Genomic DNA, 25,594 nt, shown 5'->3' on the forward strand with positions numbered 1-25,594 from the left:
CAGGGCTTCAAACGCCTTTTTTAAAACAACGATTATTTCACCATGTTGTTTTAGTCCAATTGAAGACAAAGTAACGTGAATAAAGGACTGATTTTGCTCTAAGAATCAGTAAACAATTTCAAAACTCTTAGAGTGTTGAAATATCCTGGCCAGAAGGGGGCGCTGGAGGTGAATAAATCAGGGCCTTTAAGACACCTGTCCTTTGATAGAATATGGTGAAAACGAAAACTTGTTTTCTTAGTGTAAACGATGTTTCATTATAAATAGAGTATATCTAATGGTAATTTTTGCATCGTTATTATTATGATTGTTGCTGTAAGAAGCACTGGATTAGCTGATGCATTCAACGCAATCGAAAATCACAGGTAAAAAACAAGAAAATGCAGTGAATATGCTATTGACCATCTTTTTTTTTTTGGCTACCCTTATTTTCTAATACAAATACATTTTTGTACCCTCATATCATGACCTTTTTGGTTGAGCCAGGCTTTATATAGCAATGGCTGAATATGAGGATTGAATTAGAAAATGAGGAGGAAAAAAAGTATGTGAAACTTATAAACAGGATTACTATGTTTTTTTAAAAAAAAGTCCACTGTTCTCCTTTCTATTCTAGAAACTAAAATATCCGAGGTGTAGTTGAATGAGGCGTAATGGCCCTAAATGGGAGGCCGCGAAAGGGAGGCGGTTTCTGTGCGGTGAGGCGGTGTCTGCCCTGCCTGCTTCAGACTGCGGCGGGCAGAGCTGTTCGTTACAGAAATGGCGGAGGGGGAGTTGGACGTCGACTCGCTGATTTCCAGGCTTTTAGAGGGTGAGTTCACAACCAAGTTTTATTTGTGTATTCTTCTTTTGCCCAGCGCTAGCCCCTAATACTTATTCAGGTTTTATTTCTGACAATAAAGGCCCGCTTTACGTGTTAGCGTTGCCCGGTTCTGGAGTGAGCAGGACTGGTCCTCACTGTCGTTAACAACAGGCACACCTTTTTAGTCAGCAACAGTCTTTCTTTCACGGATCTTTTTAGATTAATTTGTAATTCATTTGGATGCAACTATGTTCGAGCTTTTTTGTAAACTGCATTTTGAGGGTTTTGGTGATTAAGTGGTAAGAAAGTTCTTGCTAGTGGGCTGTTTGTGCTTCGAGTATGGAAGATAATGTCAGACCTATCTTACTATCCATCTTAGACTAACTAGCTAATAGTGTAGTAATTAAGTGCTGTCTTCCTCACGTCACAGCATTTGTGTTATCACTTTGGAATGCACCAAATAAAATACTTGACAAGTTGCTTCTACCTTCTTTTAACCTATTATAGTCTCTGCTCCTTTACAAAAGCTCTGTTCAAAATACACGGTGGAGGACGATAGCTTCAGGGGCAAACGCTCAGCAAAAGTTGACATTTCCTTAAAAATAAAGTTTAGATTGATGATTGAGTGAAGCCGAAAGTGTCCCAACAGTTTCCCGATCCGCGAGGAAGTACAATCTTGCTTCTGATTTCTAAAAATTGGGTTTGTCTTTAATTCAAAGAAAAATTCTAAATTTTTAAATGGGATTTGGCTTGAGGGTTTCTGAGCTGAAGACTGCAGCTCTGTGTTGTTTTCTGGCGCGTATTGCTAAGTGGCGATGTTTACACAAGCCACAGGCTTCAGTAGTATTCCCATTAAAACATACTTGTAGGAGTTCAAAACCTAAACCAAACTTTTAGCTCTACTACTCCGTGTGTTTTCTTATTCCATGAACCGGTGCATATAGTTTGTTCAGCTGGCCTTTTGATCATAAAGAACACACATTTTGTCAACAGTACTACATTGAATAGGAAACTTTTCAATACTAGCTGTGGCTCAACTTTATCCAGAGAGACACTTGTTAATTCTGTATTCTGTCGTAGCTTATATGCATGTGGATTTTTCTGCTGAGCTGTTGTGTAAAAGTGTTTTTGCCTCTACTCCATTGTTGTGTGTTGGCTAGCAGCAGGGGATGATTTCTTAGTAGTGCTAAATTAGGGATTCTGACAGACAGACGAGTCGATGTCGATGATAATTTCTTGAAAACAGATTATAAACAGGGAGATTATATCTCTCTGAGTCAGTGGTGAACAAGCATTCATGCCAGATCATCTCATGCACAGCAACTTCTGCTAATGATTGAACCCAGTGTATATGCACAGTGCATGTCAGTATAACTTAATCATCTGGACTGACGGGAGCAGTGACATAATGGTGCTTGTTTTCTCTTTGTGCGTGATATGTAGAGTAACACAGTACTGTGACTACAAGAACCGACTATAGTATACTGACTTCATGTTTAGCAGTTAACCTCATTGCAGGAATTTGGAGGGATCTGGTCCTAAAAGCTTCCAGATGTGAGCCCCCAATGTATCCAACTATCCATCTCCTTTCATTCACTTTTCATCAACAACCATTTGAAAATGTCTGGCCTTTTTGTTGGGATGACCATAGTATCAGAGGGGCATCATAAGCTGTGCTGAAGGCTTTTCGTTCTGACTCATCACCAAAACTGGATGTATACAAAAACAGTTTTCTGGTGATGGGTCACAAATACTCGGTGATCAGTAATAGACGGACTGGGCAGTATCGCTGCAATGTCCAGATTTTGTTGAGCATACTTATTTCAGTTTGGATGGTGTGATAATGTTTTTGTAATGAGATTATCCGACATTGTTTCTGTGGGCTTTTTTTTTTTTTTTAAACAAAAGGTTTTGAATCTTATTAAAACAGGGCTGCAAGTAAATCCAATGTTCCTGCATTTAAATTACTTGTTTACTCCAAAACGGTTTTTCCCAGAAATGACTTTACTTCTGTAGGTTACTTTTGTATACTAATGCCTGTCCAAGAATAATTTGGGACTCCTTTTAGCATTTTTTTTTTTCTTCAAATTTCAAAGCCAGTGTTTATTTTCTTATCCATGGCCAATCCAGTTGCTATAATTCTGAGACTGCAGTTGCTGCTAAGCAGTTTCTGCACCAGCAGGCAGATGTGATCTTTGCAGCAACCCTCAATGTCACTGAGCTGCTTCCCCAGAGAGTCTTTCGTCCTGTGATTGGACAGACTCAACACCACCACTGTGGACTGCATCTAGCAACAGTAGCCTTCGTCTATTCTGGAAGTCCTCTGTGAGCTTCTCCAGAATCTGTGGCAGGTGGAGGTGTGATTTATGTGCCGCTATGCTGAACACCGCAGAGCAGGACAAGGAATACTGTTGCTTCCTGTTGATCTGGATAGTCGAATTGTCTGCTGTATGATGTCTTAACTGGGTAGACAGCTGAATATGAGTAATGGTCACAAACATTGTGTATTCCTATTATTTAGATATGTAGACATAATCATATGCATCAACCTGCTCTCACTGTAAATCCAGTTTAGTTGTGTGGGGAAAAACTGTAAAAGGTTGTAAAGAAAACCTTTACATATCAAGTGAATTTTACGTAATTGGCTTTCATAAAAATGACCAAACACTTGGTTAAGTAATGGTTAAGCACCATCAAAGAAGAGGAAAATGTGTATTCATGCGAGCATTCACTTTTCTGTCCTTGGTATCAATCATATTTTGTGCTTTACTACAAGTAAATGTTCAAGTGTTTGTTAGCAGGCCACACGTACTTATAGCACAGTGGCAAGTATAAAAATATAATTTATGCTAATGTTAAAGTGGGACTTTAAAATCTGTTTCTTCCAAAAACAAGTGTGGTATTTAGAATTTGTTTTTAGTGTGGAAGTTCTCACCAGCTAGTATTTTCCATTTAGGAAAAAAAATGTCCCAAAAAGCACAGTAGTTTGATTCAAATGCTAAGACAGATTTAGGCCAAGACTGGGCAGAAGTACAAGCCTGAGCACTCAGAATGTCCCTTATGGGTCAGTTTGTCGTCAAAGGGTCACATTTTATTTTAAAAAGTGACCTTTCAAAAGCACAAAAAACTCACACAGGCTTTTCCTTCCTGTGGAAATCTTGATAATCATCATCTTTAGTTTACTTACCCAGGTTATATCTACAGGCCGCTTTCCTTTCAAAATTTAGCAAGTTACCCATCTGGGGGTCTTTTTTTGTTTTGTTTCCTCCCGATATTCACACAAAGAAGCTTAGAGTCACCTCCACGCCAGGGAGCCGTTTCTTCTTTTTCTTTTCTGTGTGAATATAATTAGATCTTTTTCTCAGTATAGGAAGGGATTTCCTTAAGCACTTAAAGTGTGATGGTTCACTTTTTCTGTGAGGGCTGGTGGCAGGCAGAGAGCCACATACTCATGCACACAGACGCACATATGGAGAGTTCGCTGATCTCCTATTAAATGTCAACAGCCACAGCTGTCCCTGGTAGAAATTAACCTACCCTGTGGGTGACACAAACATACAGGGGAGAGGGGAAAATGGCAATAAGGTGGAATTTGTTGCTGTTCTAACTCTTGAAAAGACTTCTAATTTTCCTTTTCATAATATTACATATTGCTTTTTCATTTATTCGACATGAGTGGAATCCAACTTTCTTTCATTCAAGAGAGACGATATATTATTTTTCCACATGCAGCGGCAATAAAATGCTTGTATTTTTTATACAAATATCTCAGTACCCTTTATTTGTTTTCCCTTTTCATGTATTTAGGATAGGGCTGTGCGATATGACCAAAATCTCATATCCGATATAAGAATTCTATCGTCCGATAACGATATAAATCACAAAACATTTTCTGTAAATCTCGGGCAGCTCAACTTGCGGGAAGTGTTTCCAGCTGCGCGTCATGTAGCTGGAGTCGAGTGTTTTAACCGATGCATGAAACGATACATTTTTAGACATAAGTTGTAAAGGCCGCCGTTTTCTTTGTGAGTATTTATTACACGGCGTGCTGCGGGAAAAAGCCTGTTCTAACGTTTGAGTCTAAGGTTTATTTTTTAGCACCTGATGGCTCTTTTTTTACTTCTCATTCGTAAATAATTTTCTCTTTCACGTGATTCAGTTTATTTTGAAAAGTCTCAACAGGATCTTGAGCTTTATTGTGAAAGGTTTATGTGGTACATAAACAAGCGGACACGCGATGGTGTTACCGTCGTTGGCGCTTGTCCGTCCGTAGTGTGGTTATATTAAATAAAAGAGAAAGAGAGAACTTTAAGAAATTAATATAGCCACTACAGTGACCATCAAAACAGTGAAAAAATATTGCCGTAAACAGTTTATTTTGCGACACCACGAAACAAACGATAGCGTAAAATGAAACGATAGATGTTTTTGTAACGTCATCCATATATATATCGTTATATCGAACAGCCCTAATTTAGGATATCAAAGATATTTACTTTCTGTGCCATAATCCCTTAAAACTACAGTCATAGATGGGTTCCTTTCCACAGCCAGCTGTTATAATGTCAAAGTGTGCCAGTTATTGTGGAAGGACGTCCCCCTAAGCTGTGCCATTCACTTTCACAGGCAGTTCATTTTGAAAAACAAGCAGACCCAATAACCTTGCAAGTAATCAGCAACACATTTTCAGCTTGATAGTAGTAATCTGAGGGAAATGATGGGTGATAAGCACATTTGAGCAGTTAGTAAGACCAGGAAAATCTATACATGTCTGCCTAATCCATTCTAAGGGTGTTTTCAAGTATGTTTTTCTCAGGAAATGACATGGCAAGTCTAAGCCGGGGCAGGAGGATTTCTATGCCCGCACGCAAGGGCGAAATGTTTGGTCACTGTTAGAGACTGGGTGGGGACTTGAGGGGCATCCATACAGCAGTTAAACCTCTAAGAGCTGACCTGCTGGATGTGTAGAGGAACACAAAATGTTGTTGAGTATCAAATCCTGACTGCTGTAAATCAAATTACTGCAGCATGCCACTTGAATGAACGCACACGTGACTGAACAACCATTTATTATGTCTACCTAATGTTCAGTGCTGCAGGTAGATATCCAGTTGTGATCGGTAGGCCTGCTTTACTGTAAAATGCAGCATTACATTGTCATATTATCAATCAGGTGTTAGTCAATCATTCAGTACTGATCAGTCAGCTCCTCGCCATAAACGGGGTTTCCCCTGCTGCCTTTTACTCAGTCATTGTTTTCTTAGAGAGTCCTATAGCATGCCTGTTAGGGTTGGACCTATGATGCATGTTTTGTGACAAAGTTAAGACCAGCGTCGCTCCCAGTTTGCGTAGTTGTCCTCAAACTCATCGAGCAGCTTGAAGAAAAAAAAAAAGGAAGAAGAAAACTCTGAACTATGAGTCTCTATCTCGTTCTGTGTTCAGGCTCGTCATTTATTTCGTTTTAGTTGGTTTTCATATTGCATAAATTTATCTGCAAATGTGTTGGTGTGTCTAAAGACAGACACACACTGAAGCTGTGCTTCAAGAGTAGTTTGGTGGAGGGGTTGACAGGAGTTTCTAGCTGACAGGCTAAACCTGATCGACTGACAGCATGACTTAGATCACTGAAGCCTCCTCAGTGGCATAGCAGGCAAAGCATGCAGGTTTCTAGCCTCTCAGGTTTCATTTGTCACTGTGTACAACAATGACTTGTGATTTACTGACCTGTGACCAGTCTTCTGAGTCAGAGTAGAAAGGTAAGCAGCACAATGGTGTGTAGCTTACTTACTAAAGCTATTTGTCTGTATTAAAATGCCATTTGGAGGTCTGTGTGTCTGATGTTATGCAGTCATATTTTGCACTCCTCCCTGAGAAGCAAGAGTCCTGTCTGTCATTGTTTTGCATGTAAAAAACGGTGGTATCCCAGTTTGAATGTTTGTATTAAGCCACACTAGTGTGGTCATGCAGGATCAAGCTTGTTGTGTTGCATCAGAGCCTGCATGCATTTTTTTTTTTTTTAAAAGCACTGCTGATTACTAACACTGCAAAGTTACCCACAGCTGCCTAATGTATTGTGTTCCCGATTATAAAAATAAAAACAAAAACAAAAAAAGTATGGTTTAAACAGTGTCTGTTAGATGTGTCTAATCAAAGGGTGGTAATGTGGTATTATTGTGAGGTGAAAAGATCAATAGCAATGCAGCCACATTACACAGGATTGCATGACACCATGGTCTGTTTGAAATCAATCAGCCGTCTACTGTTTTTGTATGATCCACAGCAGCTCGTGTCAGATTTCGCAGCAACTCACTGTGGTTAGTTAGATCACATCTGAATCGACCCGGAATTGTTTCAAGAGTTTATAGAAATCTTACATTTGCATTAACACAGTAGCAAGCAGTAGTATGTTTTAGGGCTGCGATAAGAAAATGAAATATCGTGATAGAATATGGGTAAAACGAGCATGCGCGGTGCATTTGTTTTCATACTCATCCTTTTTAAGTTTTGTGGATATTATACATGGTTATGCTGCGGATCTGTCGGCCAATTTCCACTGGAAATGCCTTTTGGTTAAACTGTCAGCAAGGAATTTGCATTTGCACTGTTAAATTTTTATATAACTTTAATGCACATTAAAAAAAAGCTGCTTGTTTAAGTGAAAATACATTGATTTTTCTTTTGCACTAATAAAGTTGTGGAGTTGTAAAGTATTTTGTCTAGTGTCAATTATATCGTTATCGCAAATTTTCAAAAATATATCGTGATAAATATATTTGGTCATATCGCCCTGCTCTAGTATGCTTCATTTAAGCTGCAGTTTTCCTTCCCTACATTCCTGTGCACAGTTTACTGGCCAAGCCTTGTGTTTTCTTGTTTGTTTGTTTGTGGAGTTCTCTGCACCTGCCCCTCCTCCTCTTTCTCCTCCTCATTAGTTTATAACCATTGCTGTACTGTGTCTCTGTGCTGCAATCGAGTAAAGCAGCGATTACAGGCCCCAGCTTTTCCAGCATACACATGTTAAGCCCACACTGGCTGGCCTTTAGTGACAACAAGCCTTCTGTCTGGGCTGCCAGCACAGGTGGCCCGTAGGCTTTATGTGGCACAATCAACGCCACAGCCCCGTGGATCAGCCAGTAAGGGAGAGGGGAGGTAGGATGGAATTATTTATTTATTTATTTATTTATTTTCTTCTTCTTTTTGGTCATCTTGGTTTATGGGCAAAAACAGCAGCCAAGTTGTTGTCAATTTGGGAACATAAAATCTCCTAAAAGGTGTTTGTGTTTAGATGTCCATGTTTTCTGAATTTGAGTCACTCCTTTGCCAGGGAGCCACCATTTAGTCCTTACAGTTTTTAAAGATGACAACAGCCCAATGACAAATAAGCCAAGGGCTAAAATGCGCAGTGAGAAGAGTGTAGTGTATCTTTATTGCATATTGTTTAGATGGCCTCTAACTGTAAGATATTTTACTGTGGTGATGATACCACATACCATATACTTTCTAGACATTTAATAAATATATATATATATATATATATATATATATATATATATATATATATATATATATATATATATATATATATATATATATATATATATATATATATATTCAAGTTTCTCAAAACACGTGACGAATCGCAGCATAACAATGGCAAAGCAACGCAGTGGTTGCTAATGTGAGTCATTCAACATTAACTCAGACATCTTCTGAAAGACATACTGGAAATGCCAGCAGCAACCTAACTATTGCTTTCCACTTGGGTAAAGATGTGTCTGATAAACACAGTGAGTAATGAAGACAGGCATGCTCGCGCAATTATGTTACCTCTTGCGCAAATACTTTACTGTTGTGCAAATACCTGTACTATATGCAAAATGTCACATGGCTGTTGAGTACTTCTATGTTACTCTTCTGTGAACTAAATCTCAAAAGTAACACGTTTCTGTGGTATTGATCTCTTTTCTTATTTGCAACAATGTTGCATTTTACTGTTATTTTTTTTTAAGTATTCTTTATAGATTTTTACATCTTCTGGTCATCCTGATAACATCTCTGATTGGTGTAGACGACACTCATAGGGATCATTTTATGTTGAAAAGAGTCATGACGTGTGAAAGAGCCTGAATCAATTCAATTCAATTTTATTTATATATAGCGCCAAATCACAACAAAAGTCGCCTCAAGGCGCTTCATAGATACAGGAAGCGAAAACAGATAACCACCGTCGTGAGACCTGTTATCTCAAACTTGGGCATTAGGATTTTTCCTGACTGATGTGTTTCGCTGTATTTAGCTTTGTTTTTCAGTCAGCGTGAATTTATTTGTTTCTTAATTGTTTTTACAAGGAGTTGCTTGTGTTCCTATTTTCAAAATTTCTATAGGCTTGACCAGTTCGGAGGTTTTATCATTTTAATTAGCATCTGGGTGTCCGTGTGAGGAAAGTTCATCGCCGTCTGAGGAAAGTTCATCGCCGTCTGAACTGAAACTGAAGCACTTTGACAGCCATTTAAAGTAACTTTTTTATTTTTATTTTCCTGGATTCAATTTTTATTTTACAGCTATTCATAATGCATATTTGTTTCCTCACTGTCACCCTGCTTGTTTGTGTCAGATGTAGTCGACTGCTGCTGTGTTGCGTGGTGTTTAGGGTGCTGGCGTGGCACTCTGTTATGGAAACAACAATGGTGGAGCCTGTGTGGCGGGGAGCGTTCACCCCCTGGCACCAAACATGGCACAGAGAGCTCACCCAGGCTTTTCAGCTGCCTAGCTATAAACCCTCCCTTCTATTCAGTCCCTCGTTTGCAGGGTCTCAAGCTTCAGTGTCAGCCTACATTTTTCTCCCGTTTCTCTACTCCTCTCCATCTCTCCCACTCTCTCTGTCTATAGCTGTCTCCTTTTATATCTCCCCCGGTCTCTCCTCTCAATTTCGTCCTTTCTTTCGCCCCACAAAGACTGCCATTCACTGTGGCACTTAGAGACGAACAAAACGTCCTCTGAAAATCTAAAGCTTGCCCAGAAATGCCATCGCAGTTGGATTTCTGAGTTAAGAGTGGCTCCCGCTCCTCTTGCCAGAGTTACTTTGTGTTTCTCGTTCACTAAGGGGTCACTGTTTTCCATCTCTCCCGTGTGGGAGAGAGTGAGATGGAGGAGCGGTTGAGAGCTGCTGGCCTTGTGCCCAGTTGGGGTGAATGGAAGAGGAAGGCTAAAAAAGGTCTGACACGGCATCTTTTTTTGGTGCTGCAGTGACTAAAAACATGCACAGTCATACTTGCTTTAAATTCATGGGTCTGCTTGACCCAGTAGAACTTTTGAATCCTTTTCTTGAAAAGGAGAGAGATATTCTGTTAAAGTTGAAGTTGCCAGAAAGTGGCACTAATGAACTGACAGTGTGAATTGTCACGTGTGGGCATACTTACAAAACACAGACTTTGCAGTCACCTTCAGTTTTAGCTTTGCACTACCTTTCTAAGCCATAATGCTGATGTGTCATGGGTAATTTTTTTTAAATTCCTTTATTTGGCAGGTGATACCTTGCAAGAGAGCTAGGGTGGTGAAATTAAATGTGGGACTGTGGTGTTAGACCATCGAGTTGAAAAGCTTGTTTATGTTTTTCAAGTTGATATTGAGATGCGTACTTGCAGCATGCTACCTATTGAATTGAAATAGTCATGTGCCAGCTCCAGCACAGAAACCTTCCAAAAGGGCCGTCCAATGTACTACAATGCAAGTTCAACAAAGTCAGACATTCTTTGCCTTTGCAGACTTAACAAAACCAGAAACACCAGCGACAATGGGTAAAATGATAATATTAATAATGATAATTATATAGATAATAATTAAACTAACCAGTGTAGAAGACCCAGAACCTAAAGATAGGAGGGGGAAAAAATGTTTGACTACTATCGTGAAACCTAGCTTCTGCTGGCTTTGTCGGCTCACCCCCTCGGCCCATGTGCATGATCTATTGGGAAAAATTGGCTCATGCTAACACTGCAATCTTAAGAGCCCCTCAGAAACCAGACACCATTCATAGAGAAACTTGAGCAACTTCAAAAGAGCTCCCTGTGTCGAGTTGTGTGAAAGTGTCAGAGTCAAGTTATATCCCACTAGAGCAGCAATACTAGTGGCGTGTACTGTGACTAATATGCTAGGTCCAGGTACTGCAAATGTGCTGTTAAAAGTTCCTTAGTGTCGTGTAGCTGTGGGCAATATGGACTTTATATTTTATGATAATATGTTTACAAACAATATGATTTTTTTTAAAAAATGACAGCGTTTTAACGGCAATCACAACTCTCAGTCAACAGCATTTGTAAGTGTCACTAAATGAAGGGCAGTTTCCATGGTTCATTTCCGACATGTTTCCTAATTTGAAGTGTGAAAACCAGGTGCCAGCAGCAGTAGCATTATAGTGGTGACACAGCTAGTCAAGCGTAAGAACTCAGGTGGCCTACCCTTGGAAGTATAAACTAACTGCTTAATGTTTTAGTTTAAAACTAAAATAACTAAACGGCTCTATTTTCTACCATGCAACCACATCAGTGATGTTCATCTACTGTTTGCTCCTGCTGTCTTATGGAATGAAAGTGCTCCAGCAATCCTCTGTAGAGTCAGTTGTTTACATTTGCGTCACACATCTCCAGCTGCTGGTATCTTTTCTTTATAGCCAGGCTGCATTTGACAGCATGTGTTTGTCTCAAGTAGTGAAACAAGTGTATTGTTTCCACATTTACCTGGAACAATTGTCTTGCATATTTTGCAAAGTTATGTGCTTTGTTGGAGGTTGTTTAAATAGCTACCTTTGTCACTACTACATCATCACCGGAAGCCGAGACAGGGCTCTTGTCGTATATTTGCATTTCACTACAAAGTGCACCATTTGTAAGATACTGTTTGAGTCAAGATGAGAAGTGTCACAACTGGTACTGTACGCTCAGTGCAACGTCGGGTAAACTGAGGCCAAGTTCACTGATGCCTGTGCCAGATTGTTCTCGGGAAACTCCGCTGTGATGAACTTGGAACAGTTTCAGTTGACAGGGAGTATTGAACAAGTTACTTTAAAAAAATTAAAACAAATTCATTGGTCAGCTAATTGGTGACTCAGCACTGATTCAAAAACATTGATTCAGTGAAACAACATGACCACTCCAAACAATCCTTTCAGACCCAGGAAAAAGCACTGAAAATAATCAAGCAGCACGTATAATAACACTGGGCTATATATAGACCTATACTGAACCTGCATTAAGGATTACAAATGTAGATCTCATGGAAAAATAAGTCGAATTTGCTGACTTGGAGTAGTCACGCTTATGGTTTGCGCTGACATCTGCGTGTGTTTCTCGCTGATGTATCCTACGCAGCGCTTTTCCAGTGCAGCTGACAGCCATTATATTGTTGTGGCCCCGAGTGCGAGCTCTGGCCTGCGCTTCATTAGCCTGTTTCTATTCCCATCACATGCAGCAGAGCCTTCAAGCACTCCCTCTCTGTCCTGACTGACTACTTCCTTCATACAGCAGCGGCCATATATGGCAATGCCTTCCAGAAGGAGAATCTGTCTGTAACTAACTTATCTTTCACTCGCTCTCTTTGGCTCTTTGTTCAAGTAAGCCCTCTCTTAAATGAATGGAAAAATAGTTGACCTCTTTGACGCTTGGCACATCATTTACAACCAGCGAAGCAGAGGAAATCACTCTCAACCAAACCCCTTCCTTTAGAGAACGACCACGTTTTCCTTTATAGAGTCAAAAACAGTGCTTTTCCTTTTCCCCCCCCCCCCCAGATATGAAGATGTTCACTTTTGTCAGTGGTTAATATTAGACTACCATCAATTCTGGGCAATGCAGTCCACAAAGATTACAATTGTTGACTCTGCAGATAGCTCTGGCCTTGATATGTTTGCAAAACTGATCGGGCAAGCCTGGCCTTACTATGTAAGGTGTTTTCTCATTTCACTCTATCATAGTTTGACTGTGTACTCACACACCCTGTCACGTTGTTGCTTTATGTGGCAACACCTCTCTGCTGTGGTTTATTACGCAGCTCAATAGATGGCTGTGTTTTTCTTAAGAGCCTCCCAAATATTTAATGAATCACCGTCACAAAATGCTGGGCAGGAAGAGTTTTATTTAACAAAAACAACAACAAAAAAAAAACTTGTACCTAGAAATATGACAACCAAAGAACGTTAGGTTGTTTCTAATGTTATGTCCACACAATGAGTGATGGGCTCATCACACATCTCTTTGAAGCTGAAGTGGTCCATCCAGGGCCTGGTTGCCTGGGTAACCTTGTCCTCTATTTACTACTTTGTCAATATGTGAATCGCCAGCATCCTCACCTCTCGCTGGTAGTCAATTCAGTCGTTCACCTTCAAGTTAACAAAACTTACTCACTTACTTATAGTCATGAAAATGTTTTTTATGGTCTCTTGTTGCCATGTTGCTGAGAATTACAACTTTATAGTTTATGTCTATAAGTAACATTTAAATGTCTACCATTCCACTAATTACTTTTTTAAGCCAAAGGTTCTACTAGTTAGAAGAAATCAAAATGATAACATATTTAAAACGGTAAAAACAAGCAAAAGTCACTACTGTTTCAGGTGACTGGTCTCCAGTTATGTTCACTGCGGGTTGGGTAAACCATTGCGCAATGTTAACAAGTTTAACTGTGGATCTGTGCTCTGCTGCTTGCATAAACACAATCCTAATAATGTCTCTAGTATAGCCACTGGAGTTGAAGTATGGCTCGGAGTGCAACCTGTCTGGTTTTTTAATTAGTAAATGTATATTTCAGGCATGTTAGGCCACCCTGTGGAAGGGACACTGGGGGAGTGCCCTCTCACATATCCAATGCCATATTGCAGTTTTAAGTACAGGGATCCAGAGTAGCTTTCGAATAATAGTCCTGAGAGCCAAACAGTTTTGGACTGCTGCTGGTTGGACAAAATAAGACCTGAATACAGGACTCAGGTTAAATTCAGAGACATCTCGCAGACAATTTTGCTTCTGTATTTTTAAAAACTTAACTATTGACAACAAGCCTTAAGTCCAGAGGGTCACATTAGCTAAACTTTAATTTTTTTCCTTCAGCTTAGTGTATCATGATTTACTTTTACAACTGCATGGAAAGATTTTATGAAATGTTGGAGAATGTATATGTTTGAAATAAAAATGAACTGAACTTTTCTAGTGAGCTGTGTTGATGCATTTAGATTCACAGACCCTTTTTCATCCAAAACTGGCTCCCCTCACTTGGTACTAGAAAGGTTCTTTGGGTTTTGGTGGTACATGTAGATTCCCTGGCTGCATGTTTCTCAGGCTGCAGTAGGCTGAGATGTTAAGGTTTAAAAAGGCCTGTGAGCTGTCTGGTATGCACTCAGGGAGGGGTATGAGGCAGAGCTGTCCTCTGACGTCAGCACAGTTCACTGCTAAGGCGGAGGAGGGTGACCCAGAGAGTCAGCCACAGCCAGGAATGCAACTTGAAAAATAAAGATAATAAAGATGAAGGGGAAGGGGAAGGGGAAGGAAGAGGCAAATTGGTGAATAGATTTTGACAGCAGGCACTTGATTGCATGAACTCCTCTGGCATACAGTTTTAAGAAGGTGTGACCAAACCCCACTGTGGTGGCTCAGGCACATGGCCCTGAGCTGCCCAAATTGGGAAAATGTACTAGAGGTTTCTTGAACATGACATTTACCATTTCTGAGCACGAACATGTTGAAAAGCCAGTGTATGGATGGGCTGTAGTGTGAGTGAAACCAAACAGCTGTTTGAGACTATGTCACTACTCCTTAACACTGTGTAGTCATTTGGCTCTAATGTCATTGTGAAGGACCAAGCTGGCAGGTTAGCAACAACTGAATTTTCAGGGGAAAAGATGAGGAGTAGTAAAGTAGCATTTTTCTCAGGCAGATTAAAAAAATGCTAAAATTTAAGCCTAAACTCAAGATTAACTGATGTATTTGAGCACCTCTTTCTGTATGCCCCGAGTTCACCCAAGTTTAATGTTATAGGTTTAGCTTTTAACTATAAATTGTCTTCTTGCCAGAGGGGGGGGGGGGGGATCATTCACTGGGTTACTTTTGTTATGGCATAGATCTTCTCTCTCTGCTCGTTACCTATTTCTCTTCGCTGTAAGTGTAGAATTTGGTGAAAGTTTAGTTCTTTGCATGGGTAAAACAAATGCTGCAAAACACTACCTGTGCTTCCCATCATACCATGTGATGTCAGCAAACACATAACTGACATCTGATGGTTTTTCTACAAAAATGCAAAGCCCCTAATGATGTGTAAGTTAATCATGGAGGGCAAGTGAAATGTGTGGTGGTTATGGAGAAGACATTTAGAAGGCAAACTTTGATACTGAGTTACAAACTGTGCTGATTTTAAAGAATCTCCACAATCTGTCAGCTGTCATATTCTCACGTGGTTTGCTCTTTATATTCCCCATGAATATTCACGCAAAAGAACGGAGCACATCACTACCTGTGGCTGCCACGGCTGTTACATGTGTTAAGCAATAGGTTGGACAGAGTGTTTCGTGCAATAAATTACATCTGCATGCATCACTGTTACTGGGTAACTCACTTTAGAGCCTGAGTGTGAGCTGAACATTTAGGATACATACTGACTTTTAACATGTTTTCAAATGTTCTAAACCTCTTCTGTGTGTGTGTAAACCTAATGAGTAATTTATTTTGAGCTGAGTAATTGACCGGAATCACAAACTATGCGGATACAGGCAGGCCTGTTGTTGGGTCTCCGTCACGGCTGTCGGATGCAGCAGTGTTAGTATGCAGGGCGTGGGCTGGTGGAGGTGACACTTAATCTGCGAATCGCCTCCTTTTCCCTGTGAGATGCAGCTGCTGCTCCATTCGCCAACACCTCTCCCGCTGGAAATTGGTCTTTCTGGGTTGCCACGGTAATCAGATGTGGGTGCTGCTCTTTCCTTCTCTTGACTGGTGAAGCTGCAGTGCATAAGTGATGGACCAAAGGATGCTGGGATGCCTCCCCACAAGCTTATAATGGTACAATCTGAAGTCAAGGTCACTGGATCGCACTCTTTCTTTGTGTGTGTGTGTGTCTGTGTGTGTGTTTCCTGCACCGCCTCAGCTTAACCCTATGATGAAGGGTTATCCTCTCGGGCAGGTGCTTCTGGTTTCGTGTTTGTGTCTCCATCCTATATCGGGCCTCCCTGACCGAGCTGGAAGGCAGAGGTGTGAAATCACTCAACACTAGACACACAAACACATCTTGCGTGTGTGTGTGTGTGCTTATGGAAGGATCAGTGGCAGAGAATGTGTTTAGTATTTAAACCACGTACAGTCTTTGCATGGTATCGCTTTTCATTTTGCTTGTTTACTAGAAAAACGTTCACCTTTTGGGCAGTCATAAAAATAGCCCTTCAAGTGGGGCGTGTGTGATCACAGGATGTATTTGGATGCAGTGCAAGAGTGTTTATAGTCCACGCCTAAGATCTCCAGGCAGAAATGGCAGGGTCATGCAGCACATGTGCACACATGCTGCTGCTGCTGCTGCTGCTGCTGCTGCTTCTCACGGGGATTCACCTGCAGGAGTCTAACACACGCAACACCTTTGATACTCAACCCTTTCAAGCCACTTCCTCCTTAGAAAAACAAGACTCTCTGGTTGTGCTATTGCTGCATCCTTCTGACCACATCCTTGGGATCTACTCATGGACTAGTGTTTTACACCGGCTTGGATTTCCTTCATGTTGCTGTGGTGTCACCTGACAGCAGCAGTCTCACTCAGCTCTGGTCCTTATTGTTGCTAAGCAAGAAGAATAAATTTGTCTATGTAGTAGCTGTTGATCTTTTTGTAGGAGAATGTAGGATGACAGCAAAATGTGGAAATGCATTTTCTATGCTTTTCTACTCTTTAATTTATCTACGTGGGTGTACATTAATTCCTGTAATCTTAAGACAGTATAGTAAGAGTAAGTGTGTCATTGTGTAACAGTGTATTGTTACAAAATAATGCTTTTTCAAAAATGATGTATTTGTTGTAAAGTCACATGACTGATCAGTGGCCTATTTAATTAACAAGTCATCCTCACTTCATCTGTATGTAATATTGACCTGCTGGCTTTCATAATAGTTATGTGTACATCTGCCGATTTCACGAACTTTCAGGGCTTCTTGTCACTTGACCACTGTGTCTGCCCCCCTTCCCCCTTCTCCTTCCTTCTCCGTTCTGTTACGCAACAGGAAGTGTATCCACAAACACTGACATCAACAATATCCACACAGGCTATTTCTGTCGTCCTCCAGTTGACTAAACACGGTTCTCCCATATTTAGTGAAGTTAATTCAAAAAGTCATTTTACAATCATAACCCTAAGAAAAATTCAGGGGAGTCCAGTCTCCTTGGGAAAGCTTACTCCTTAAAACTGACTTTCACATCATCAGAAAGCTTGGTGTCGAAGTTTAGTTTAAGCTCACTCAGCTTTTGCTCTCCCTTCCCCAGTGCGAGGATGTCGTCCAGGGAAGATTGTCCAGATGACGGAGGCGGAGGTCCGCGGCCTCTGCATCAAGTCCCGGGAGATCTTCCTCAGTCAGCCAATCCTTCTGGAGCTGGAGGCTCCTCTCAAAATCTGTGGTCAGTACTATCAAGAACAGGAAAGGCACAAATAGTATAGAGTGTGATGCCTTATTGCAAATAAACAAACAGATATAACAATGCTTATTATTATTACTTATTATTTCCTCTTTGCCTTCTGGATCAAAGTGTTCCTCTCTGCTCCCCACCCCAGGTGACATCCACGGACAGTACACAGACCTGCTGAGGCTCTTCGAGTATGGCGGCTTTCCTCCGGAGGCTAACTACCTGTTTCTAGGAGACTACGTGGACAGAGGGAAGCAGTCTCTGGAGACTATCTGCCTGCTGCTGGCATACAAGATCAAATACCCCGAGAACTTCTTCCTGCTCAGGGGCAACCACGAGTGTGCCTCCATCAACCGTATCTACGGCTTCTATGACGAGTGTGAGCATCCTGCTCTCATAGTTAGACTTTTTAGTTCCTCTTAAGTTCTTTGTGGTGGCTGCCGCTCCATTGTGCGTGATTTAACACACAAACACTTTTGAGTGAAACAAAAGTGGTGATCAGGAAGCAGGCAGGCAAAAATGGTAATTTGATGGTTCTTGTTCCCAATCCTACCCCCACCCCTTTTTTCTAGATATTTGAGCTGTTTCACTATAAAATAGAAATGTAAAATTAAATGAGTGAAAGTAACTCATAAATAGAGCTCTTACTAATTCCCCTATTAACTGCATTTTATTTATTTATTTTATTTATTCTTTAAAGGGGTCCTGAGGCCACTTCCTGCCACTTGAACTGGTCTTGCAGGCTTTCATGAAGGAAAGTGTTTCCATGCAAATGCCACAATAACAGAGTATTTTGTGACAGATGACAGTTTTGAATAGAGTCAGATGTCTCTCCAGTGAGTCGCTCATCCCACAGATGGAGTCCCTTGGTCACAGTGTTGGAAGGCAGCTAGAGATGGTAGTACTTGTTATGCTGTGCAGCACAGTGGCAGACGAACCAGTTTACTCAGTTTGATGGAGAGAGCAGCGGGATTTAAGGAGGTTTAAAAAAAATGGCATTCAATTGTCATTATTTCTTTAAGTAAGTCAGTAAGCTGCCTCCATATTAGCCTCTGATAGCCAGTGTTTTCATTCCAACAGCAGCACCTGATGAGTAGTCACAAAGGTAGTTTTTTGTTACAAATTTTGTGTAAAGTGTACATTCAAATCTCAGATTTCCTTAAGCACAGTAGTCCTTTTACCCAAATGAAGGAAAGAAGGGACTACTTGTCTGTGAAAGCTTTTCAGCATTGCGATGGAAAAATGTTGTTGCTGCAAGCAGATCTGCTGGATTGCAAGCACTGCTCTTGGTTGACGGGCACTTGTAAACCAATAAAAATCAAAAATCGTCTGTGTCTTCCAGTGTAAAGAGGACTGTCTTAAATCTATTAAACTGGAGGCGGAGCTGCAAAACCTTTGAAGCAGCCTTATATGGTCGTGCTGACACTGTCGTGTTGATGTTGCAGGTAAACGCAGATTTAACATCAAACTGTGGAAAACTTTCACCGACTGCTTCAACTGCCTGCCCATCGCCGCCATCGTGGATGAGAAGATCTTCTGCTGTCACGGAGGTATTCATATTGAAACAATGTAACTACTGTTTAGTCTCCAGATTGTTGCTACTTTGAAAAATACTTTAGAAAGCCCTGTTAGGAACCAGGCAGCCTTTGGGGGTAATGGGAGGTTGAGCAGATGTGTAATGAGCCTCAAATATTCAGTCTTTGCATCAGTGTCACTGTGGACAATCCTACTCCATGAACTACCCTCATTACATGCAGGGTCCCACAGGGCTGAGTACTTGGACTTGCTGTATTTTGTTTTATCTTTTGCCACTTGGTCAGGTAAGCCAGAACAAGGCTTATGCTGATTGCTTGTTTATGCTCTGTTCAGTCAAAGGAAACACAAACGACTAGATTCCCTGCATTCCTGCATTATTGGCTTTAAGAGCTGGTGGCTTTAAATGTCTTGCAACTGAAATGAGACAAAACTAAAATCCAGTCTTGCTTGGTACAATTAGAAATACTCCAACAGTCAGGCGACTAGTTGTGACCAGCTTATTTTTGTAGGTCATTGTGTGCATGGCAAAATGATGCAACGGAGACAAACTTCCTCTTACATTTAGATCATCACAATCTCTTCCCCTTTTGACATTTACAAGCCTGCCCTTATAGACGGGCTTCTGTATAATGTTTTGTCATGTTTTATCATTGTAACAACTCTTTAGTGTGACACTCTTATTTGGTCCTTGGGGCTTTGTGAAGACTGTGGGTCAACACTGAGCTCTTCTCACATCACTTACCAAAAATGAAAGATAAAGTCCACGGCTCTCGTGAGCTTCTGGTATTTCTGGTTTACTAATCGGATGTGAAGTAAATGGTTCAAAACAAGCTTTGGCTGCGCTGATATGAGTTAATACCTCCATCCTCACAGAAGTAGAGATTGAAGAGAATTACCCAAGGGTGTTTGTGTCGCCCACAGGCCTCTCTCCTGACCTGCAGTCTATGGAGCAGATCAGGCGCATCATGAGACCCACAGACGTGCCAGATACAGGTAGGTCAGCACTCACACACAGCAGGCCATTCTCTTCTCCTCTCTTTTGTCAGAGGAACTAATAACCATCTGATGATTACTTTTACCCAGTGTGAAATGGACAGGTGTACATGCAGTGGATACACAACTTAAACTGACCTGCATGTGAGCCTGTTTACTGTTGTTTCTCCCTCACTAAACAGTCTAAAGGTACAAGTATATCTGGGATTTACATAAGCACATGATCATTTAAATCACACATTTAAACATGAGCAGAAGAGTTTCAGTAACATGTGTCTATATGCTCATCAGCTACAGGGATTGATACATTTGAACTGATGTGTAACACATTTAAACAGGTAACTTAAAATGACAAGGTTTCAATTCAATTCAATTTTATTTATACCGCGCCAAATCACAAAAACAGACACCTCAAGGCGCTTTATATTGTAAGGTAGACCCTAAAATAATACATACAGAGAAAAACCCAACAATCATGTGACCCCCTATGAGCAAGCACTTTGGCGACAGTGGGAAGGAAAAGCTCCCTTTTAACAGGAAGAAACCTCCAGCAGAACCAGGCTCAGGGAGGGGCAGGGCCATCTGCTGCGACTGGTTGGGGTGAGAGAAGGAAGACAGGATAAAAGACATGCTGTGGAAGAGAGACAGAGATTAATAACAGATATGATTCAACACAGAGAGGTCTGTTAATACATAGAGAGCGAGAAAGGTGACTGGAAAGGAAAAACTCAATGCATCATGGGAATACTCCAGCAGTCTACACCTATTGCAGCATAACTAAGGGAGGATTCAGGGTCACCTGATCCAGCCCTAACAATAGCAAAAACGTAAGTTTTAAGCCTAATCTTAAAAGTAGAGATGGTGTCTGTCTCCCAAATCCAAACTGGTTCCATAGACGAGGGGCCTGAAAACTGAAGGCTGCCTCCCATTCTACTTTTAGACGAAAGCAGGCTGATGTCAGACTCACTGGATGATTGGAGCCAATAACACAAAAAGCTGTGTTGCTTCAGGAGGAAAAATGAATGAGGGAAATGTTTAGACTTTTCCAGTAAACACTGAGATGTCAGCTCTGGCCTTGTTTGGGTTTTTGTTTTCATTCACTTAAATAAAAGGATTTCCACTCTATTAATAGAGAAAAGTATCAACTGTTGCATAAAAATGCAGCTAAATGCAGGAAAACACCAACACCTACACTGGACACTATTTATTTATTTCTGCATTTCTGCACAAAGTGCAGTCACAGCCTATTGAAGAAGCAGTCTTCCTAAAGGTCAGACCTTCATCAAGCTTCATAAATAACCCTCAGGATATGACTGCTTGCTCTTAGCCCTCACGTTTCTGTTGCTTTAATTCTCAGTAGAGATTCTGCCACTGCTGATAAACAGCACTGATTAAGGTCCCTGTAATCCAGTTAATGTCTGAATATTCTCTGGTCTTAATGTCAGGTCTGATCAGATCTGCTGGCATTCATCTATCCTCATCACCTCGTGCTCTTTGTGCTGCAGCTCTCGTTTCAGTAACTCTTTAGCTAGACTTGGGCTCAGAGTTTTTCAGAACACATGGTGGTGGTGAGCCAAGGCAAGCGAAGCTTCTTTTTGTGCCTTTGCCCCCCTCCTCATTAAAGCTGCTGCCTCTTGTCCTTTTAAGGCAACCAGTGTTCAGACCCTGGCAGCGGCTGTCTCTCAGATCCTCTTATGGTCTTTCAGGGTGACTCTGTGTGTCTGGATGAGACATTCAGACTATAAATGTGACAGAAAGTTGATCTTCTGTGGTCTAAAAGAGGCTGGATTCAGAATGAAGATGAATGTGTGGCAGCTGAGATGTTTCACATTGTGAATTATCCTCTCCAGGCCTGCTGTGCGACTTGCTCTGGTCTGACCCAGACAAGGACGTCCAGGGCTGGGGAGAGAACGACCGCGGCGTCTCCTTTACCTTTGGAGCTGATGTGGTCAGCAAGTTCCTCAATCGCCATGATCTGGATCTCATCTGTAGAGCCCACCAGGTAACATGCACATCGACTTGGTATAAAAATCATTAAAACGCACAGAAAACAAACGCTCTATCCAGAAAACTTCTGGAAATGCATATCCATTAGCAACACGTGCCTCAGCTTTCAATATCTGCATGAAGTGCTACAGTACTTTAAATCTGATCATGATGTTTGTATGAGGGCAGTGCCAGTTGTTCACCTTCAGGTATCTGTGTGTCTGGCACCCCCAGGTGGTAGAAGATGGTTATGAGTTCTTTGCCAAGCGGCAGCTTGTGACGCTCTTCTCTGCTCCCAACTACTGTGGAGAGTTCGACAACGCTGGTGGCATGATGAGCGTGGATGAAACCCTGATGTGCTCCTTTCAGGTATGATGACATAATACTGAATGCCAAGCATGGATATAATCTGTGGTTACATCTGAGAAGCCCCGTTAGGAACCACAGTAAAAATCTAAATGTCTTCTCATCCATCCATTCTGTGCTTTTCATCCCTGTTTAACGAGTAATCAATAATTATATTAGAAGTGATGGTTAAACACAGCCAGTGAGCAGAGACAAAAGTTGAGATCACACTATGGTGCTAAATGATTCAAAGCAATTTCATTGATGTTTCCTGCTTTGCACCGTATGACTGAATAAATGACATTATCTGCAGAATTAAACACATCCACAGAAGCCCCCAAACTCCAGCAACCTACCGAGGAGCTAACTGGAATATAATTGCAATATACATAGCTGTGCAAAAGTGTGGAGTCAACTCATTTCTGTATATTTTGTTTCTAATAAGTCAGGCTTTCTTGTTAGTTTTTAAGTGTTCATGAGCGATAGTTATCCAGTTTAGTCCAGTTCTTATATCTGACCATCTTCAGAGGAAGGTTTGTCTGTTGAGCCGTTTCAACACTAACCTTTGAATCATTCAAACAGCCAACTTTAATTTGTAGGCACGTTGTCACTAACAGCCAAAAGCACAAAATTTGCTCCTATTTATTTTAGTTGAATCTATGAAAAATATGTGACAGTCGTAAAATATTATTTTTGCACCAAGCTGATTCCTAGAGGCCTCCTGCCCAAAAACCTGGATATCTTGATGTAGCGTGTTGTTTAATGTCCTTAAAACTGAGGAAATCGGACAAAACACGTGGCAGGATGTCCTTAAAGGAGCTTGGAGAACTTTTCCTGAAAACTAAAGGAATTACAAGAAGCTTCAGGCTGTGTTGAACGATAAAGATGTTCATACAAATGTTGACTTCATGTTTTTCATCTTGAAAAAATAGTTTTTCACGTTGATCATCGTTCATCTGGGACGATCTAAAAATCCTATAGTGTGGTGGTTAGCGCCATCACCTCACTGCAGGAAAGTTGAAGCTAATGCTGCTCTGTTCGCGTGTTGTAGATCCTGAAGCCGTCTGAGAAGAAGGCCAAATACCAGTATGGAGGGATGAACTCCGGTCGACCCGTCACTCCTCCCCGCACAGCCCAACCTCCAAAGAAACGATGAAGCAGAGGCACAGAGACGTCAACCACCGTTTCGTGTTTCACTACACAGAATAAGTAAAGGCAGAAGAGGAGCGGATCAGTGCAACTCTTTTAAAAGACACACCCAAATCAGACTTTCATTTGCATCCTTATTTTTCATCCCCTGAACTGCTGTCACCCTTCTCCCTCCGTGCACCCCCCCAGCCCCCCTGCATCTGTGTAACATTTTTAAAACAAAGTGTTAAGAGAAATGAGAAAACGATACAAGGGGTCATTCTGCAGCATATCGGAGTGCTTTTTTTGTTTTTGTTTTGTCTGTCTTTTTTTCTTCTCCTTTTTTGAGAACAGAATGACTGCTAATTTAGCTTACCACATCTCCTTACCCCCCTGCCTGTACAGACACAACAGGTATTAATGGCAACTGCTGGGTTTTCAATAAATAATACAGGGAAGAAATGTGTGCAGGCTCTGTGTGGTTCTTGAAGTCAAACCAGCTCACGAGAGAGCCCATTAAACTCTCAAAGGGACACAAACACCACAACAAGGGAGAGATCCTCAAATTTAATATATCGGTGAATTCAAAGTTCACTCTCGTTGGCTTAGCCAGGCTAAGGCTAACTTTTAAACTGATCCTGATAATGTCTCCTGCTAAACTGGTTCTTCTAACACAGATTACGTTTATTTGTAAAGAACAATGAGCTCATTTTTCTGCAAGTAAAGGCTTCTCTCAAGTATGAGGAACCCACGTTTGTCTGGTCTGCCACTTCTTTATCTGAAAGTTGTATTGTTGCTCGTCCTGGACTATAAAACCTTAAACGGCCGAAATAAAATAAAGGCATATTTATATTTCTGTAAAGTCAGCTCAGTCTGAACATTATCCATGAAACAAAGAACTGGTTTATGTTTGTTTAACTATTTCAGCTGAGTTAGGCATTCTTCTAAAGACGCATGTTAAACTATAGATATAATCTGACCTGCTCTACTTTAATCCTCAATCTGAAAGACTTGAGGTGCTAAAATGTAAATAAAAAGATCTCACAAACCCTTATTTTATTATTTTAACAAAAACAGCATTGGACATTTTAGCATTGTGATCTGAGAAAATTATGCATTTTAAGAAGAAGAATGGCTCCTTTTGAATTTGATGGCAGCAACATTATCTCAAAAGTTTGGTTAGCTTACCGCTGTGTAGCATCCCGTCTTTATTCTACATGTCTGGAAACATGTTGAAGACCAGCTGCTGGGCTTTTTGCTTCGGTGAGAGAAGATGGTGTTTCTGGATCGTTTTTACACATGACTCCTTTGCATGACAGAGCCTTAACCTGCATTTGTGGGTGGAAACACTGAAGCCCTGAGCCCACGCAGAGATTTCCCTGATGGAGTCAGGCCTGTTTTTAATGAATTGTTGTCTGTGGGCCAGAAGATCAGACATCCAATATTGTTTTTTGACCTTGTTCCTTTTGATATTATGTTCTGTAGACGATATTCAGTCTTTAAAATTTTAGACTGAGGAATTTTATTCTAAAATTATTCCACAATTTGTACACATTCTTTTGTAGATTGGTGAACGTCCCTGCCATCTTTACTTCGGAGAAACTTTGAGACAGTGGCAACAAAAGGCTGGTAAGTGTTTTGTCTGTTCAAAAGCAAAGCAAAGCAAAAAGCAAAGTTCATTTATGTTTTGAAGTACTAACACCATCAAACTCAAAGTGAGCTTATATTTCGCTTAAAATGGGAAAATTTTTCTCAGTTTAAACATTAAATATTTTCCACATTGTTGTAAATAAAATATGGGTTTAAACTTTGCAGATGCATGCCTTGTTTGTATTTATTTTTCCACGATGTTCCTCCTTTTGTTTGGATTGTAAACTTCATGCCTCACTTGGGTTAATTTTTATCATTTACTACAAAACGTTCCTCCTTTTTCTGCCATGTGTGATGTTTAACCAGAGGACCGGTCTTGAGTCCTCCCCCAGTAGACTCCAAATCCAAATAAAGAGTCAGAGAGGAAGAGAGGGTTTAACAGAGCACGGGCAGATGTGCTTTCATGGCAAAAAATGCAACTAATATTAAAAGACTTCCTGAATAAGCTGGATGTCATTGTTTACAGCCAACCTTTATTTCCCCTGCTTCTTCCTTTTTAAAGCTCTTCTGCTGTAATGTTTA

The 25,594-nt window shown here is 40.8% G+C and overlaps 1 protein-coding gene across 1 annotated transcript; it reads left to right on the forward strand.

The window, feature by feature from the left end:
* Window positions 1-679: 679 nt before the first annotated feature.
* LOC102786212 (serine/threonine-protein phosphatase PP1-beta catalytic subunit) lies at window positions 680-23,884 on the forward strand. Its single transcript, XM_087837747.1, has 8 exons — window positions 680-811; window positions 17,297-17,428; window positions 17,583-17,813; window positions 18,880-18,984; window positions 19,892-19,963; window positions 21,814-21,965; window positions 22,184-22,318; window positions 23,346-23,884. The coding sequence occupies exons 1-8, from the start codon at window positions 760-762 to the stop codon at window positions 23,448-23,450; spliced, it is 984 nt and encodes a 327-aa protein (XP_087693873.1). The 5' UTR covers window positions 680-759; the 3' UTR covers window positions 23,451-23,884.
* Window positions 23,885-25,594: the final 1,710 nt, after the last annotated feature.

The sequence above is a fragment of the Neolamprologus brichardi genome, chromosome 3 (genome assembly GCF_056152115.1).
Source record: "Neolamprologus brichardi isolate AB-2024 chromosome 3, ASM5615211v1, whole genome shotgun sequence".
Lineage (NCBI taxonomy): Eukaryota > Metazoa > Chordata > Actinopteri > Cichliformes > Cichlidae > Neolamprologus > Neolamprologus brichardi.